Source organism: Microtus oregoni, unplaced genomic scaffold (assembly GCF_018167655.1).
Source record: "Microtus oregoni isolate MIOR12 unplaced genomic scaffold, Mior012 000001F_ref0000356, whole genome shotgun sequence".
Lineage (NCBI taxonomy): Eukaryota > Metazoa > Chordata > Mammalia > Rodentia > Cricetidae > Microtus > Microtus oregoni.
This window is the reverse complement of record NW_024543060.1, coordinates 90,153,071-90,168,442: the sequence shown is the minus strand read 5'-3', so window position 1 is coordinate 90,168,442 and position 15,372 is coordinate 90,153,071. Positions and strand designations below refer to the sequence as shown.

The 15,372-nt window shown below is 42.0% G+C and overlaps 1 protein-coding gene across 6 annotated transcripts in view; it reads left to right on the top strand.

The window, feature by feature from the left end:
- The window catches only part of Igf1 (insulin like growth factor 1), a 75,703-nt gene extending 60,856 nt beyond the window's left edge, over positions 1-14,847 (top strand). For all 6 annotated transcript variants that reach the window (XM_041672397.1, XM_041672405.1, XM_041672441.1 and 3 more), the window contains one exon: positions 8,281-14,847. In XM_041672397.1, coding sequence (XP_041528331.1) covers positions 8,281-8,306 — 26 coding nt within the window. In that variant the 3' untranslated portion in view covers positions 8,307-14,847. The remainder of the gene's footprint in view (positions 1-8,280) is intronic.
- Positions 14,848-15,372: the final 525 nt, after the last annotated feature.

Sequence of the window (15,372 nt, the reverse complement as noted above, 5' to 3'; positions counted from 1 at the left end):
AGCCACTGAACACATAAAAATGACATCAGTTTCCCTCCTTCCAAGGGCCTGCTTGAAATCCGAATTCTTCCCCGCTGCCCACATGTTTGAGAACACATCTATAATGAGGTTTCTCAATGCCTCTGGGTCTCATGCAGCAACCAAGACATATAATCAAGAAATGTCAGTGTGGGTTTACATTCTAGAAAACAGAATGGGATGCTGTCAACAGGGGAACTGATCAGAGATATGGCACTAGAGATCTGTGAATCCATGTCTGATACACAGCACCTCTGAGAAAGTTCCCATCACACCGGGCGCTCAGAAACAGCTCCTGAAGTCTACTGGAAGAGTCCCAAGAACTAGGAACTGTTCTGTGTGGAAGGGGGGAAGTCCCAGCTTCATTAGCCATCACGGTTATAGCTTTAGAAAGCGTTGGTCAGGAGAGTTTAAAAATAGAGGCTGCTGGTTAGAAATAAGAATGCGAGATGCACTTACAGTCAGGCCTAATTCTAAATATCTTTGGTCAGAACTTGAACTCTGAAGTCAACCACAGTAAACAGCCTTGAGAGACGAGAAAGAAAACTACGTGTGTGTTCAAAGGAGCACAAGTAAACACGTACGTCTATGATGCGTGTGTTTGTGCAGCTTCGTTTGGCACAGTAGGGTGTGTGGGTGAATGACTTTCCAAAGTAATGGGTAAATACCAGAGCGGGTTGCTTTCTTTCAGTGAATATAAATTCCTTTGTAAACATCCCTTGTCATCCACAAAATCCCAAGATTCCTTTGTCTTCTGGAAAAATTCTGGGAGATAGCCCTAAAGTAAGTATTACTCAGGAGATAAAGGGAACATTTTTGGAAGGGGAGAAAAAAGTTGGTTTTTGATTTCATGGTATCGTTTAGAGAAGCAGGGTTCAACCATTCCCATCTGATGTACAGGGAACAGTCTATGGCTCTCCCCTATCTGTACTTTTCCATAGAATGAAGCAGCAACTTGGGAAACTAGGTCCAAGTCTAATGCCTGAGCCCACGGATGGTCCCATGCTCCCCACATCATCCTGCTGCGTCAGAGATGAGCATTATTGGCCACAACTGCTCCAGGCTTCTGCTATCTCTTTCCCCATCCCTTTAAAGCTTTAAAATTATGTCTGTTTGTTCTGGGAAAGGGTCTATGCCGCGGTGTGCATACGGTGGTTAGAGAATAGCTTGACAGAATTGGCCCTCTCTTTCTACCATGATATTCCTGGGGAACAAACTCAGGTTATCAGACTTGGTGGCAATTGCCTTTACCCTGTAAGCCATCTCTCCAGCCCCTGTCTTTTCTTTCTTAGCCATGTTTCCAATGCCCTCTCCTCGCTCTGGAATATCCACTTTCATTCTCTAACAATCTAAGCATGATAGCTAACAACATTCTTATCCCTGCTAAAATGGCTCCAAAGTTCCAAGGGAAAGACTCAAAAATTTTAAATCAAACTTAAACTGGCTGAGTGGGCCCTGACTTCCAAGCAAGGATTCATATGCCAAAAGTTTTTATAAAATCCTGTAAAGTCTAGAAACATTCACATGGAGCTTTCTGTCTGGCCAACACCAAGAGGTTAAGTAATCAAAGGCCAACCAGCCCTGCCATCTGTGAAAATATGATGGGCTATTTTCACAGCTGTAGATAACAATTATGGCAGGACAGAAATTTCAAATAATTAAGAGCAAGAGTATGGCAGGTCGAGGGTTGGGGATGATTCCTAATCACCTGACAATGGTGCCCTAGGAGATGTGTGACGTCGATGTCATGGCAAGGCATGTTTAAGAGTTCATGGGACGTTACAAGGCAAGCAGAAAGGGACATGTAGATGGAGCAATAAATGCATGGCATCATTATTGCTCTTCCATCAGTATTCATCGACCAGGTCTCTATTAAACGCTCTCTGTCTCTGTGAATAAAATTTGTATTCTTCAAAAGAATACAGGCTAGAGTAGAGATGCTTGGCACCACAAAGGGATTCTAAAGTTTTAAAGCTGCTTGCAGGAACCATTCTCGTAGCTTGTTCTGCCTTGGAAAAGCACTGGCTGGCATTCCCCATGTTTACTTTTATATGCCGAAGGCTCCCATCAACCTCAAACAGATGCAAATCACTTCAACCTGTCATAGTGTTATTTTGTTCATCCGAAACGTTTGGGAGAGTCTTCTAAGCGGCCAAAATTTCTCTCAATTCAATGAGAAGGAAAATTCAGAACACGGAGTTTGAATGTTCTGCCCAGATTTGTCACAACACTCAAAGAATTGAGTGGAAGAGGGCAACACCCTTTCTTACTAACCCTGTGAACTCATCACTGGTACACTGAGTTGACACCAGAGGCTTCTCAGGGCCTCGGGTCTCTCAAGGACACAGTGCTACACACACCAGGTCAACAGTAGTCTAAGTCATATGCCAGTTGGAACAATGGCATTATGGAAGCATGAGGGGATTAGCATCAGAACTAGTTTTCAGGTGAGAGAGGTGCAGACACCAGGAAAGTCACCAAAATCTGGTATTGCACTTTTGGAAGGTCATATCTGAGCCTTTCAGCAATTCCAAAGTCAACTCCTCCCTCAGGGAACAATGGTACGGTTAGGCTTATTTATGACCATCACCATTATTATTATTACAAACAAAAATAACCAAACCACTGTCCATAAAATCTAGTCTAAACAGCTTTGAACCTGCAGAATTTTTACAACATCCTTCTAGACTTTTAAAGACAATATAAATAAATAAATACTTTCTGCTGCCTAAGGAAGGAAGCCCTTTAGTATTCTCTTCTTTTATTTCCCTCTGGCCTTTTAAACCACGAACCAGTGGTTTCTTACATCACAGAAAGATACGCTGGAAATCAAATCAGGTGATTGTCGGAAGAGGGAGAAAGGGCATAGCTCAAGCTAACCTTGAAGTAACGGTAGGATGCATTCAAGTTCCCCGACATCCCAGCATTCCTAAGAATGCATCATTCATTAAAAGAGGAAAGGAAAACGAGCTGTCGGCATGCTCTCCCAGCATGCATGGGTGCTCTGAAAATCCAGGCAGTTTTGCCTATAATCAGAAGAAAAAGAGTAGCATTCAAGTAGAGACAGTGTCTTGGTAGCAGTGACTGTTAGAGACTGGGTAATGATAATAGCTAGTTTTTACCCAATGCTTGTGAATCACTTCAATCAGCCATCATAAGCCTACATGGTAAATACTATCTTTTTTTTTTTTTCTGCTGTGGAGATAAGAAAACTAAATGTCTTGTCAAGGCCTTGCTCTCGCATCTGGCCAAGTCAGAACACACACCCAAGATGGACCCCAACCCATTAACCAGCACCTCACTACTTCTCCCATTTCTTAGTTAACATTGGTTAAGCCACAATCCTCAGTATAAGTTCTGAGACAGGAGCAAGGATTGTTATTGTTTGCTTTGGGAACACAACAGGTGACCATGCAACTCTTGCTGTTGTTGGTCTAAACTCTCCCCCTATTACTTCTGCAGGAAATTTAAATTAATGCAAACAAGGAGACAGAGTTGCTACTCGCTTCTGTTTCTCAAACACCCTGCTTGAGTTTAGGAAGGATACAGAGGTAAAGGAAATATGCCCTCCCTCCAGTCTCGGGGAGCTCCCTTTAAGTGGGGGAGGCAAACATATGCAGAATGGACTCCAAAACATGTCAGTGTTCTAACAAAGGTAGGTGCAAACGAGATATCACACAAGCCAGTCTAGAACGATGCTGTTAAGAGTTAAGCTCACAGAATGGATCTAAACCAAGTGTCTTTGGCAGTGTGTCTCCTTGCAAACAATAGTAACCGTCTTCCTGTGCTGAATAGGTGGACCAAAGTTAGGACAGTCAACCTGCCAACTTGGTGAAGTTGGTGCTTTCACCCCATTCTTTCATATTATTGAGGAGGAAACTGAGGCAAGAATGAGTTCAATGATCACCCATAATCACATAACTCTGGTGAAGTGGGGGAGCTGGGACCCAAACTAAGCTTGTAAGCCCAATGGCCTCAGGGAGGTATACGGGAAAGATTTATTAGGAGATATAGCTGTGTGAGAGAAAAGCAGACGGAGTTCGGTAGTTTGGACAAACCATCAAACAACGATGTTTTCTGATCCCAAGTGGAGAAGGGAGAGAAAGGAGCTCAGGCGGAAATGGCTACTGCTCACATCAGGTGCTAAGGACAGTGTATCAGCCATCAGAGTCTTTAAGACAAAGCGGCCATGAAAGATGTATGTGTTTCAAAAATGGGTCTCCCCACTACACTCACACACAGCTTAGGTTAGGGTCAGCCTGGAACAATCCAATCTGCTCAAAGGGAAAAGTCATGAGGAAGGAGAGGAATAAATAACCATTGTGTGAAAGGCAGAAGAAGGTAGTTTCCAAAAAAAAAAAAAAAGCCAGGCAGAGGCTAGGCACACTGACATGGTGTCCCGTATGTCCACCCATGACCCTCTGCCACACACAACAGGAACACAGGTTTCTCCCACCGTGTGCTCTGTTCCTTGGCTTTAAAGTCACATATTAATGCACAGAGTAGACCTTGTGACTCTCACTCAGCTCGGATACTAGAAGAGTAAGGCTCATCCGACTCTCTTAGAATTTGAACTTGGAATTCCTTGAAGTCAACAGATTTCAAAGCTGATACCAAGACATCTAAATCAACCTCCACAATACCATGTGTTCCCAAGACAGCTAGAAAAAAAAAAAAAAAAAAAGAACAGCAACGCATCCTTTTCAACAAGTTGATGTCTGGGCCACCTCTCAATCATCCACTGTTTTTTATTTCCTTCTTCTTTTCTATTTTCCCTTTTGTGGAGAAGGTCAATGCTGAGTTTGTACTTTGTGCTATAAATGAGCTGCTAATAATATTCTATGTTGGGCATTATTTCCTCTGGTGCTTTTTATGGGATGCCAGGCCTTTCCTAGACTATGCTCTACAATACTTAACTTGTTTGCAGTGGGAGGAAGATGGAAACAGTCTATTGAAAATATCAACCCTTCCTTCCTGAAGTTTAAAGAGTCTATCATCTTTCTTTTACAGTCTGCCCTGCAGGCAAAAATCCACCCCCTAGCCCAACTAGGCATGATGAAAACCAGAAGAAATGGTATACAAGGAGTTAACCCTTGCTAACTGAAAATATAAACAACCACGCAAATGTGGCTTAACTCCCACATTTGATCAGGAAGGCTATCCACCCTCTTAGCTTAGAGTCTTTGACCCCTGAGGTTCCACCTTCACCTGTGAACCAGCTGGGGATGGTGGACAACTGATAAGATTATGAGCTACTGCCATTAGAAAGAGTGCTGGAATTGGAGGCACGAGGTTCCGTTTCTCCTCTAGGTGGGCTAGGTAGCAGGGCAACAGGCCAGCCCCAGAACAGCAAGGTTCTTCAACAAACCCAAAGCAGAAATCCAACTCAACTCTAAGAAACACCGGCTTGTTTGTTTTTTAACCCTTTTAAAGGATTCCTCAAAGGTCCAATGGTCACGATGCCTGTGCCCATTCTGAGGACGACTGCGAGAATAAATGAGAAGACACGGGGACTTGTATGAACTAATCCTTAGCATACTGTCGATGCGCAGGGGATGGCTCCTGTTATTTCTGCTCTTAGTTCTAACAGCCCGATCCTCTGTAGCCTGACACACATCGCTAAATCTTAGCAAGCCTCAGCCTGGAAATGGAGTGGGTACAAAAGAGGTCACCTTGCCAAAATGGCCATGAGGAGCCAGTGAGAGCATTTACTCAACCGTAGAGCCCAGCAGGTGTCAGACAAGATTACTGCGCCGTTTGTTGTTATTAACCTTTGATGATCTCCGCCCTCCAAAGGTCTACGGATAACTTTCCAGAGGAAAGCCAGAGAGCTATGGAAGAAAGCAAATGGCCTCTATTACAAATTAATCCCTTCCCCAGCTGATCCTTTAATAAGCTGGTTAGCCGTCCCTTCAGAAGAGTCAGTTTCTTCCATCAACCCCAGCGAGCTGGAAAACCGGCATATTTTTTTTTAATAATCTTACCTTCTCTGGTGTCAATAGGAAATAATATTTACTCACTACCGTTTTCCTTTCAAAATGCTGTCTAGCTGCATACTAGAAACAGTTTCGGCTGCTTTGTTTGTCTTGGACAAGGTGCTGAAGTGAAAAGTTTTTGCTTGGCTGTGCGCGAAACTGTTTCATAACCCTTCAAGAAGGGCACTGGAGGTGGGCGCCAGCTCCAAGGACGGCTGCCCCTCACAGGCCTCCTCCTGCAGCCTATTGTCAAGGGTAGCCAGATAATTAAATTAAGACAATGAGCAAAGCAACAGATGCAACTGAAACCCAAGGGCCTGAGTGCTTTTGTTCGCCCCTGTCATTGTCTGCAACAAAGAAATCACATGTGAGCGCCCGGGAAGAGAGCCAACGGCAAACCAGACACACAGCTGGTCCTAAATGGGTTCTCTGAGCCCGTGTGCTGGGGAAGCATGCTACTCAGGGCAGTGGTGGGCACGTTTCAGCTCATAGCTCTGCCGGATGCTGAGGCAGACCCCCAAGAAAACCACCAGGGGACACTTCTGCCCACCTTCATCCTGTCTACCTTTGGCTTTAGAGAGAAGAGAAAGGACCGGAAGACAGATCTGTAAGATGGTCAATCTAACCTCATTTTCCCCCTTTTAATGGCTGTATAGCCCTCATACATTTCAAGCCTAAAGAACAGAAGAGACCGGAAGGCGTTCTGTGGCAAATTCGTAACTCAGCCTGAGAAGGGGGGGTTGTAAGCAAGAGATCGTGGGGTTTCTTTCATCGTTACCAGCTCATTCCTGAATTCAGTGTGTGCATTTTAGACTCCTTATTCTTTATTTCTAAGCCAGTGAGCATATTAAAGAGGGAAAAAAAGTATAATTCAAATGAGTATACTCCCCTAGTAAGTGTGGTTGATAAATGTGTAGAATAGTACTGTCGCTATTATAGCTATCTGAAGCACACGGCCAGATGGATCCAATGGGTCCACATGCTTCAAATGGTTTGGGAACTCTAATGATCTTCTCCTCTGTCGCAGATGACTTCATTTGTCTAGAAAACCATTATAAGACAGGGAGCGGAAGTTCATTGGTAGATTAATGTCTAATGCATTGCCCAGTAATGAAAGCATGTTAAGTGAACTTCGATAGAGTCATATGCTATAAAAAGGGAAAGTCTCGGTATTTTAAACTGATGGCATTTCGAGACGCTCTACCCAAGGTCCCACTTTTTTCAGGGCATGCATCTTAACAACGGGGTGCGGACCTGGTATTTTCAAGAGTGTGTTTACGAGATGATGTCCCCTTTCTTCTGTTTGGTCAGTGGGATATGGACTCCCCGAGTTCCCTTTCACATTTCATGAAGGAATCAGTGGTGGAAGTCGCGTTCCTGGCAGTGCTGATCAACAGGTGTCGGAGAAATGGCCACACGCCTAAGAGTCTTGGTTGATAGGTATTGGTTCTAAGGAATGGCAGTGTTCATCAGTATTAAATCCTCACCCTTCCTAGGTCTCTGAAGTCCTTTAGTTCCTAACACAATTGAGATTTAGTAGGCATTACCTTAAGCAGAAAAGTTCTGGCTGCTCTTTATAAAGCAATAATGGAAAACAAGCTTAACAAAACTCCCGAGGTAACCTCGGAGTCTGATGAGTCTGGGGTTTTCTTGCTATTGTTGCTTGGGTCTGTTTTGTTTTGTTTTGCTCACTGAAAGGGGGATATGCTTCTAGTCAGAAGGTTAGAATTCTCCATCCTATGAATAAATCTGGGCCAGAGGCGGAGGGAAAGCATGGCCTCTCTGTGTAGTTACAGAGCAGCGATACCTAGGCCACAGAAGCTCTCAGAGATAAGTCAAGTGTGACTGAAGTATTAACTAAAGGCCTGTCCATCTGTATGTTCCTCCAAGAATTCAAGACCCCAAACCTTCTTTTAGCTGGTTGGTGAAGCAGGAGATATGAAAGGATGAGACCCTGTGTTGGAAAGAGCTAGGCCTACTACCCGGAAGAGTCAGCCGTCTCCTATAGCACAAGGACAAAGGGAAAGGGGCTTTAAGTTACAGAAATTTATTATTATATATCTGATAAAGAACTATAAGAGTGTAAAAATTACCAAAGTAAAGAAATAATAAAGTTTCAAAGGTATCGAAATACCACTTACCCTGTTTTGATCATCATCGTGTATGTGTCTCGAGTTAGTTATCTATCAAATGGTGACGAATAAGCACACGGGATAAATGGATTGTTTAAAGACATGCATAGCTATATAAACATCAACTTAATGGGACCTTTCTTCCTTCTTTGTAGGAAGTACATTTGAAGAACGCAAGTAGAGGGAGTGCGGGGAACAAGAACTACAGGATGTAGGAAGAGCCTCCCGAGAAGCAGAAAATGAGATGTCACCGGCAGGATCCTTTGATCTGCATGAACCGCCTGCAAAACATTGGAAAAAAAACCTACCAAACAATAATACGTTCAATAACATTTCAAAGATGGGCATTTTCCCCCCGTGAAATATACACGTAAACATTCCAATATTGTCTTTAGGAGTGTTTGTTAAAACAAACAAACAAACTTTGCACCTTGCAAAAATGGTCCTAGAGTGGGTAGATTACTGTTGATCCTTTATCAATAATGTTCTATAGAGAAAAATATATATATATAATTATATCTCCTAGTCCCTGCCTCTCAAGAGCCGGAAATGCATGGGTGTTGTATAGATCCAGTTGCACTAAATTCCTCTCTGAATCGTGGCTGCTGGAGCCATTCATTCAGCAGCTGTGTGGAAATGGTTCATGAGTTACTCTCCTTGTTTTCACTTTCCCCCACATAGCTCAAGCTGCCTGTTTCACAGAGTCCAGTAATCTTGTCTGTCCATCTCCAGTAGCCCTGCCCCGTCCCTGAGCTATGGATTTGTTAAATTCGGCCTCCTCAAAAGCAATAGCGAGTTAAGTAGCCAACCGGCCCACCAAGTTTTAACCCACCCGATTCCATCCGTGGCATTTGTACCAAATATAAGTTGGATGCGTTTATTTTAGACACAAAGCTTTATTTTTCCACATCGAGTTACGGCAAAAGAAACAGAATGACGGTAATTGCAGCGTTGAGGCCAATCAGTTCTAGGTGTGTGTTTGGAACATAGGACGTCTCTTCCGCTCTCGATGGTTCCTTCAAATGATAAGTTAGTCTGTAACCTAATTAGCAATTTCTCTTTTTATTTTTTTCCATATAGAGCACTATGTAAATTTAGCATATCAATAATACAGGATCTATCAAACAGTATGTAAAACTCTGTTGTTGTTGTTGTTGTTTTTTAGTACAATGGTGCTATTTTGTAGTTTGTCATATGAAAGAATCTGGTCAAAACGGTAAAAGGTGAAAGCAAAGCCAAAATGAAAGCCTGGAGCCTAAGATGACAAAATTAGGAAAGGAACTAAAAAAGAAAACAAAAATCCATCCTCTTGGGAGATGCAAAGGCCTCCCCAGCTATGCCTTCCAAGAGGAATTTAAGATATGAAGCCCACGAAGACACATGTACTCAGTGAGTCCAGAGAGGACGCTGTGGAGTGTGAGAAAAGCAAGAGGCTAGGGATTTTTCGGAGTCCTGGTTTCTTTTTAATCACTGAAGAAATAAGTAGTTGCAACCTCTGCCACACAGACTCACACCTTGTGACCTTGGTCAAGTCACGCCAACTCTTGGTGCCTCAGTTTCCTCATCTGCAAAATGGGGGCAATATGTAATCTACCTACCTCAAAGGGGTGGTATGAATATTAAAAACGAGAGATCTTCAGATTTTTCCTCTGGGTTTCCAGGAGGGTGTAACACCAGAGCCCTTGAATTGCTGGGATACAAGGAATGCTGGGACTAACCCATTGACAAAGTAGCTCCGTGGATTATCTGCCCATCACTGCGAGGCTACTATGCTATCCAAGTGCTGACTGGAGAAGCTGTCCAATGACCTAGCGGAGAACTAACGACTCCATCTCTCCAACACGAAAAAGTAAGAGACACTTGATTTACAATTTGATTTTACTTCTGCCTTGAATGTACGCATAGAAAGATAAGTAAAAAGACAGAAAGAGGGAGAAAGAGCGAGAGCTTGGCCAATCAAAGACCATTCTACTTGTCCACTCGCATTCAACCTTTCAGGCACTTAGCATCTCGGAATAACTCTAATATTATCAGTGATAATCTACTCAGTTTGAAAACCACATTTTCCTTCCCTTTAGCATATAAAAACAGGCCCAAATATTCTTAAGTTTTGAAATAATATCTATTAAAAAAATCACAAGTTACTTTAGTGGACATAGTCCTATACTCTTGAATGTATATACACTTATTTTATTTAGTGAAAATGTGCTGGCCAGACTGCTAATTGAGAGGCAAAAATTTTTCTTCTCAACCCCAAGGTTCTCCCTAGCATTGCTTAGACGGAAGAATCCAGCTTCCTGCAGGTGTATTGTATGCATCCAACTGGGCATTGATAATCCCCCACAAAAACCCTAGAAAGTGTTTCCTATTTGTGGGGCAAGATTGTCTCCTTCTTTAGAACAAAAAAAAAAATATTCAATGCTCAGATAATCTTATTGTCTGTAGCCTTTTCCTCATTTCCAGACTTCCTTAATATTCTTATAAAATGTTTAAGAAAAACAAATAAACAAACAAAAGACATTTTTACTTTTCCATCTACTGGGTTGCCCCGAGATTCTCTGAATAAGTGCAGGAAGCGCTGTTCAGCAAAGCCCTCAGAAAGCTTGGCGTGCTGAACGTGCCCTACGCACGACGGAGAGACGTCAATGGAATAGACCAGTTTTGCCATCTTCCTGTTTCCCAAAGGTGTGGTGGGAAAAGTTGGACCCTCCCACGCCCACGGTAGCACTCCTAGCATTGGCTCTTGTTTTCAGTGTGTTCCTTTTAAAATTAGTGATTCCCAGAAAACCTCATAGGCAGTCTTCTACAGATCTATGGGCTTCCTGCCGTGGTCGGATGTGGGGATTCCGAGTGTCTGCCGCAGATTTAGTTCATTTCATTCTATACACAGTTGAAAAATCTCTCAATGATGAAAACTTAGATATGCAATCCTTTATCCGATACCTAATTCTCTCCAACTCAATCAGAAATCAACTAATAAAAGTTAATTCTACTAACATATCATTATACTCTCAAACAGATGAACTTGAAGATAAATGTAAGATTAATGAACTGTACGATAAATCTACATAAACTCTGAAAGCCAACCAATGAAGCAGAATGATTCAAGACTGTTAGGAAGAGACACTTGAGGTTTGACAACTCTAAACTTCCGTAGCTTTGCTACGAAGTTAAACTGCTTAGTGTCTAGACACGGGACAACTTTAAGAGGTTCACAAAGGAACAATAAAGATAGGAAGGAAGGAGTTTTCATTTGATAGGCTTATTCCTGATTTAATTAAAAAAGACTCAGTACTTAGTCAAATTTTAGTCTTATTCTCCAAAGAGTATCAATTGTTTGAACATTGTAAGATGAGCCAGTCCTACAGAAAAATTGAGTGCTTCTTTCCATTATAGTCTGCTTTCCTAGGGTAAAAAATACATTCTTAATACTCACCCTATATGCATGTACCCTACACACACGCACCCACACGCGCGCACACACCCACAAATACCTACTTATCATAAGAGACACCAAAACGGAATAATAAGAAGAAATCATTCTCTTGAAAATCTTATTTTTAACAAAAGCAGCCCTGTCCCCTTGCAACTCCTTCCCCTTCTTGGACTGTTGATGCAAAACATGGAAATGTCTGTGTAGATGAAACCATCTCATACCCCACGGCTCCAGGATTTCTGTTATTGGTTTGTGCACTTGGGAGGGTATGCGGGAGAGAGCACGTGGCAGGTTTTGCTTTCCCATTTATTGTTTGGCCAGCTATGCCAATGTGGTGCTATTGTTTCTTTAAGAAAGTACTTGACTATAAAAAAAAATGAAAAAAGAAAAAAAAGAAAGCATAGACATATTTTTTTAAAGTATAAAAACAACAATCCTCTAGCTAGATGACGTAATAAGATAGTATTAGATCTCGCCACCACCTTTCAACTCTGTGTTACTGTGAGTTTGGGAGTTCAGAGACAGAGGATGGGAAGTGTTTAAAGTTAGAAGGCTCCATTATTTCACTGGCTCTCAAAATCAACAAAATTAGCAATATTTTACCCAATCTGAAATGTTGGTCAAGAGTGTGGAGTAAAAGTGGGAGGAGAAAAAGAACTTGAGGCAAATGGCAGCAGAGGGTGACGTTCCCTCGTGCCTTTCTATAGGTTGTTTGGGTTTGTTGTTTAGTTTTGGTCTTGATTTTAGTTTGGTGTGTGTGTGTTTATGCACATGTGTGTGTGTGTGTGTGTGTGTGTGTGCGCGCGCTCCCCTCAGAAACAAATACTCAGATAGCAGAGAAAATAAAAACGGAGGTTTTAACAACATAGACGTACCTATTTGTAGAAACACCTTCTGCCAGGTCCTCTGGGGTGCACACTGATTCCTGGTTTGTAGAGGATGCTCTTACGTCAGACAGCTCAGGGAGTGGCCGCTCTCCTTGAGGCAGCCATGGATCTCGCTGGGGAAGGTTAGAAACTAGTTCCTTGTGAGGTGGGAATTATCTACCGACAGAGAAAGAAAAGAACTCATGAGAAATTTTTTTGAAGAAGATGGCTAACAGTCTGTGAAGATTTTGTTCTGTTTTGTGTTGGGTTTTGGTTTTCACTTTTTACAGTCTTTATGAATGGAAAGCTTAACGTTCAAAAGTGACTCCGTCTTTTTCCTATTTCAGAGCAGAATGGAAGGCAATAAACTCACGTAGACTCTTGGTAGGCTAGCTGGAAATGTACGGTTTGATGGAAGGCGTAAATCACAATCCCACACCAGTTTGGAATTATGATTTATAGAATGGTTATTTATTTAAGGGGGCAAAACTTACAGAGCACCGTCCCTGACAACAGCCCTCTGCGCAATCAGGAAGGGAGCCTAGTCACCGGAAGTGGAGCCGGAAGCCTGAGAGAAAGAGCGCACATGGGCAGGCGCTCTCTGAGGAAAGAGGCCGCTTTTTTAAAGGAGAGAAACCACGCCCCAGTGGGCTGGTATCTCAGCAGCTATTGGCTGGAGGAGCAGAGGAGCTCCCGCAACATTTGACTTATCGAATCAGACTATTTTAAGTGCCCCTTTCTATTTTCGATCCTGGAAAGATTATCTTAATGTATTAGAATAGGCCCTACTTGGCTCTTCTCCCGAGAATGAGCATTCGCGCTCAAAGCACATGGCTTGCCCCATGTTTTCAAAGATGAATGATTAATATTAAGGAATTATTTACCTTAAAATACAGTAGAAGTGTGAGTCTCTGTCCCCACTCCCCCACAAAGGTCATGAAATTCTGAATCTGAGGGGGGAAAAAAAAACCTAAGGGAAATTTTTGTTGCTTGTTTTGTTTTCAAGGCTAGTGCTTAGCCCTGTAGTACGTGTTAGCCTACTGCTATTGTGATATTCCATAAGACTTTCCTGTAGGTATTAGAAATTGACATATAGATACCGTCTTTGTGTGCTTCCCATTTAAAAGAAAAGAGACAAGACTGTCTGAAGCTTAAGTGCATATGGTACATGACACCAATTTAAATAACCACGTCACATCTGAGACAATCCTCTCTTTCTTATCATTTTAAGGAAAACTTCCCCAGATAAGACAGAGGCCCAGGGGACTTTGGAAACTGTCTTTGTTCCTCCAAGTCCTGTTTGTCCTCCCTAGTGACTGCCTCAGAATTTTACATAGGCTGGCCAGCCAAATCCAGCAACCAAAGGACTGCCTTTCCAAACACATTTCACTTGTTCCCTTCTCATGGATGATTACGTTGACTTCAAACATAATTTCTCTCTCTGTTTTTTTTTTTTTTACTCTGTCACTGAGTTGGGTTTTTAAGGAGAAAAAAAAATCATTAACAAAGAATGAGAAAGAAGACAAAAATCCAAATGTCACTGCCCAGTTGAAATAGGAGCTAAAATGGAATACTTTCTCCTACCTGAGACCCAGGCTAAATCACCTTCAGCATGACCTTTCGCAGTCTTTAGAATTGGCCTGTGTTTAAATTGCCTGAGCCTAAAAGCAAGCGTTGTTCATTTATTTTCCTTTGTCCAAAATGCACTGTGTAAAGTACGGCAATAAGAGAAGAACTCTAAAAAACGCCTTTCCGGGCGCCCCCGACTCCACTGCCCAGCTCTTCAGAGTCTCTTCTGCTCATCTTCTGATCTCGTTGTGTTTGAGTATTTACCTTGTACCTACTGCAAAACACCCTGCAGGGGGACGCTGAAACCTCGAGCTGTCTCTTCACAACTCTTCTCTGTGTCTGTGTACCATGAAAATGTCTATTTAAATTATCCAGTTTCTGAACACCATGCCGTCTATAGTCAATTTACGGGAAAGCTCCAGATTATCATATCGTATCAGATCTCTGTTGGTTAAAGTGCTAATGAGCTATGAGAATTTGGATGACGTCATGTATTTTTGCTTCATTTATTCTTATCACACTTAGCAGCCAATTGTGATAATTAACTTACAGGCATTGAATTAATTTTCCTCCTGAAGCCGGAAAGTAATAATTGGTCGTTCATTGTATCTCTTTTATTCAAAAACATCTTCTATCAAATTAATCCTGATTGTGTTTGAAATGATTATTACTCAATTCATTTATGGCGAAACAATATCAGTCCTAACGACTTCTAGACATGTAACTAACTGACTCATTATCTTACATTTACTGTTTAGCAAGCATATTTTGAAAATGTATGGCTAGAGTGTCATAATAAAATGTTATATCTTTCTTTAGTAATTACATTAAAATTAATCATGTTTGATTAATTGCTTCCTTTGATGTGGTCTGTCATTTCTTAAGAGGCTTACAGTTATGTCGCGTTTTTAGTAGGGACGGTGAGAGAAACGCACAAACACAGAAAACACCCGGAAAAAAAAAAACAACCTTAGTCAAACATCACAGCGATATCTTAGAATTTACAAGAGTTTCAAAGGACTTATGGAAAGCATAGATGAGATTATTAATTGTATAATCCATCCATGAGCAATGAAGCAGGTAGGTGAGACCCACCCCATCCACTGGGACCCAACAGTGACGTGTAACCCATGATGCAATTATTTGGGAAAATATTTTTCGTGCCAGGAGATCCAACAGCATCCTAGAAGGCACATACACAAATAGCACTGGATGCACTCACATGAGAGATTTTGTATGATGTGATCTCCCAGCATTGAATTATTTTAAGAAATCTACGTACTGAATACATACCATAGTATCCTACTCCCACAAGCATTAGTCGAGGACAAGTTGTGGCATATAGAACTTTCCCTCCTGTTCAAGAGTCTGATTCT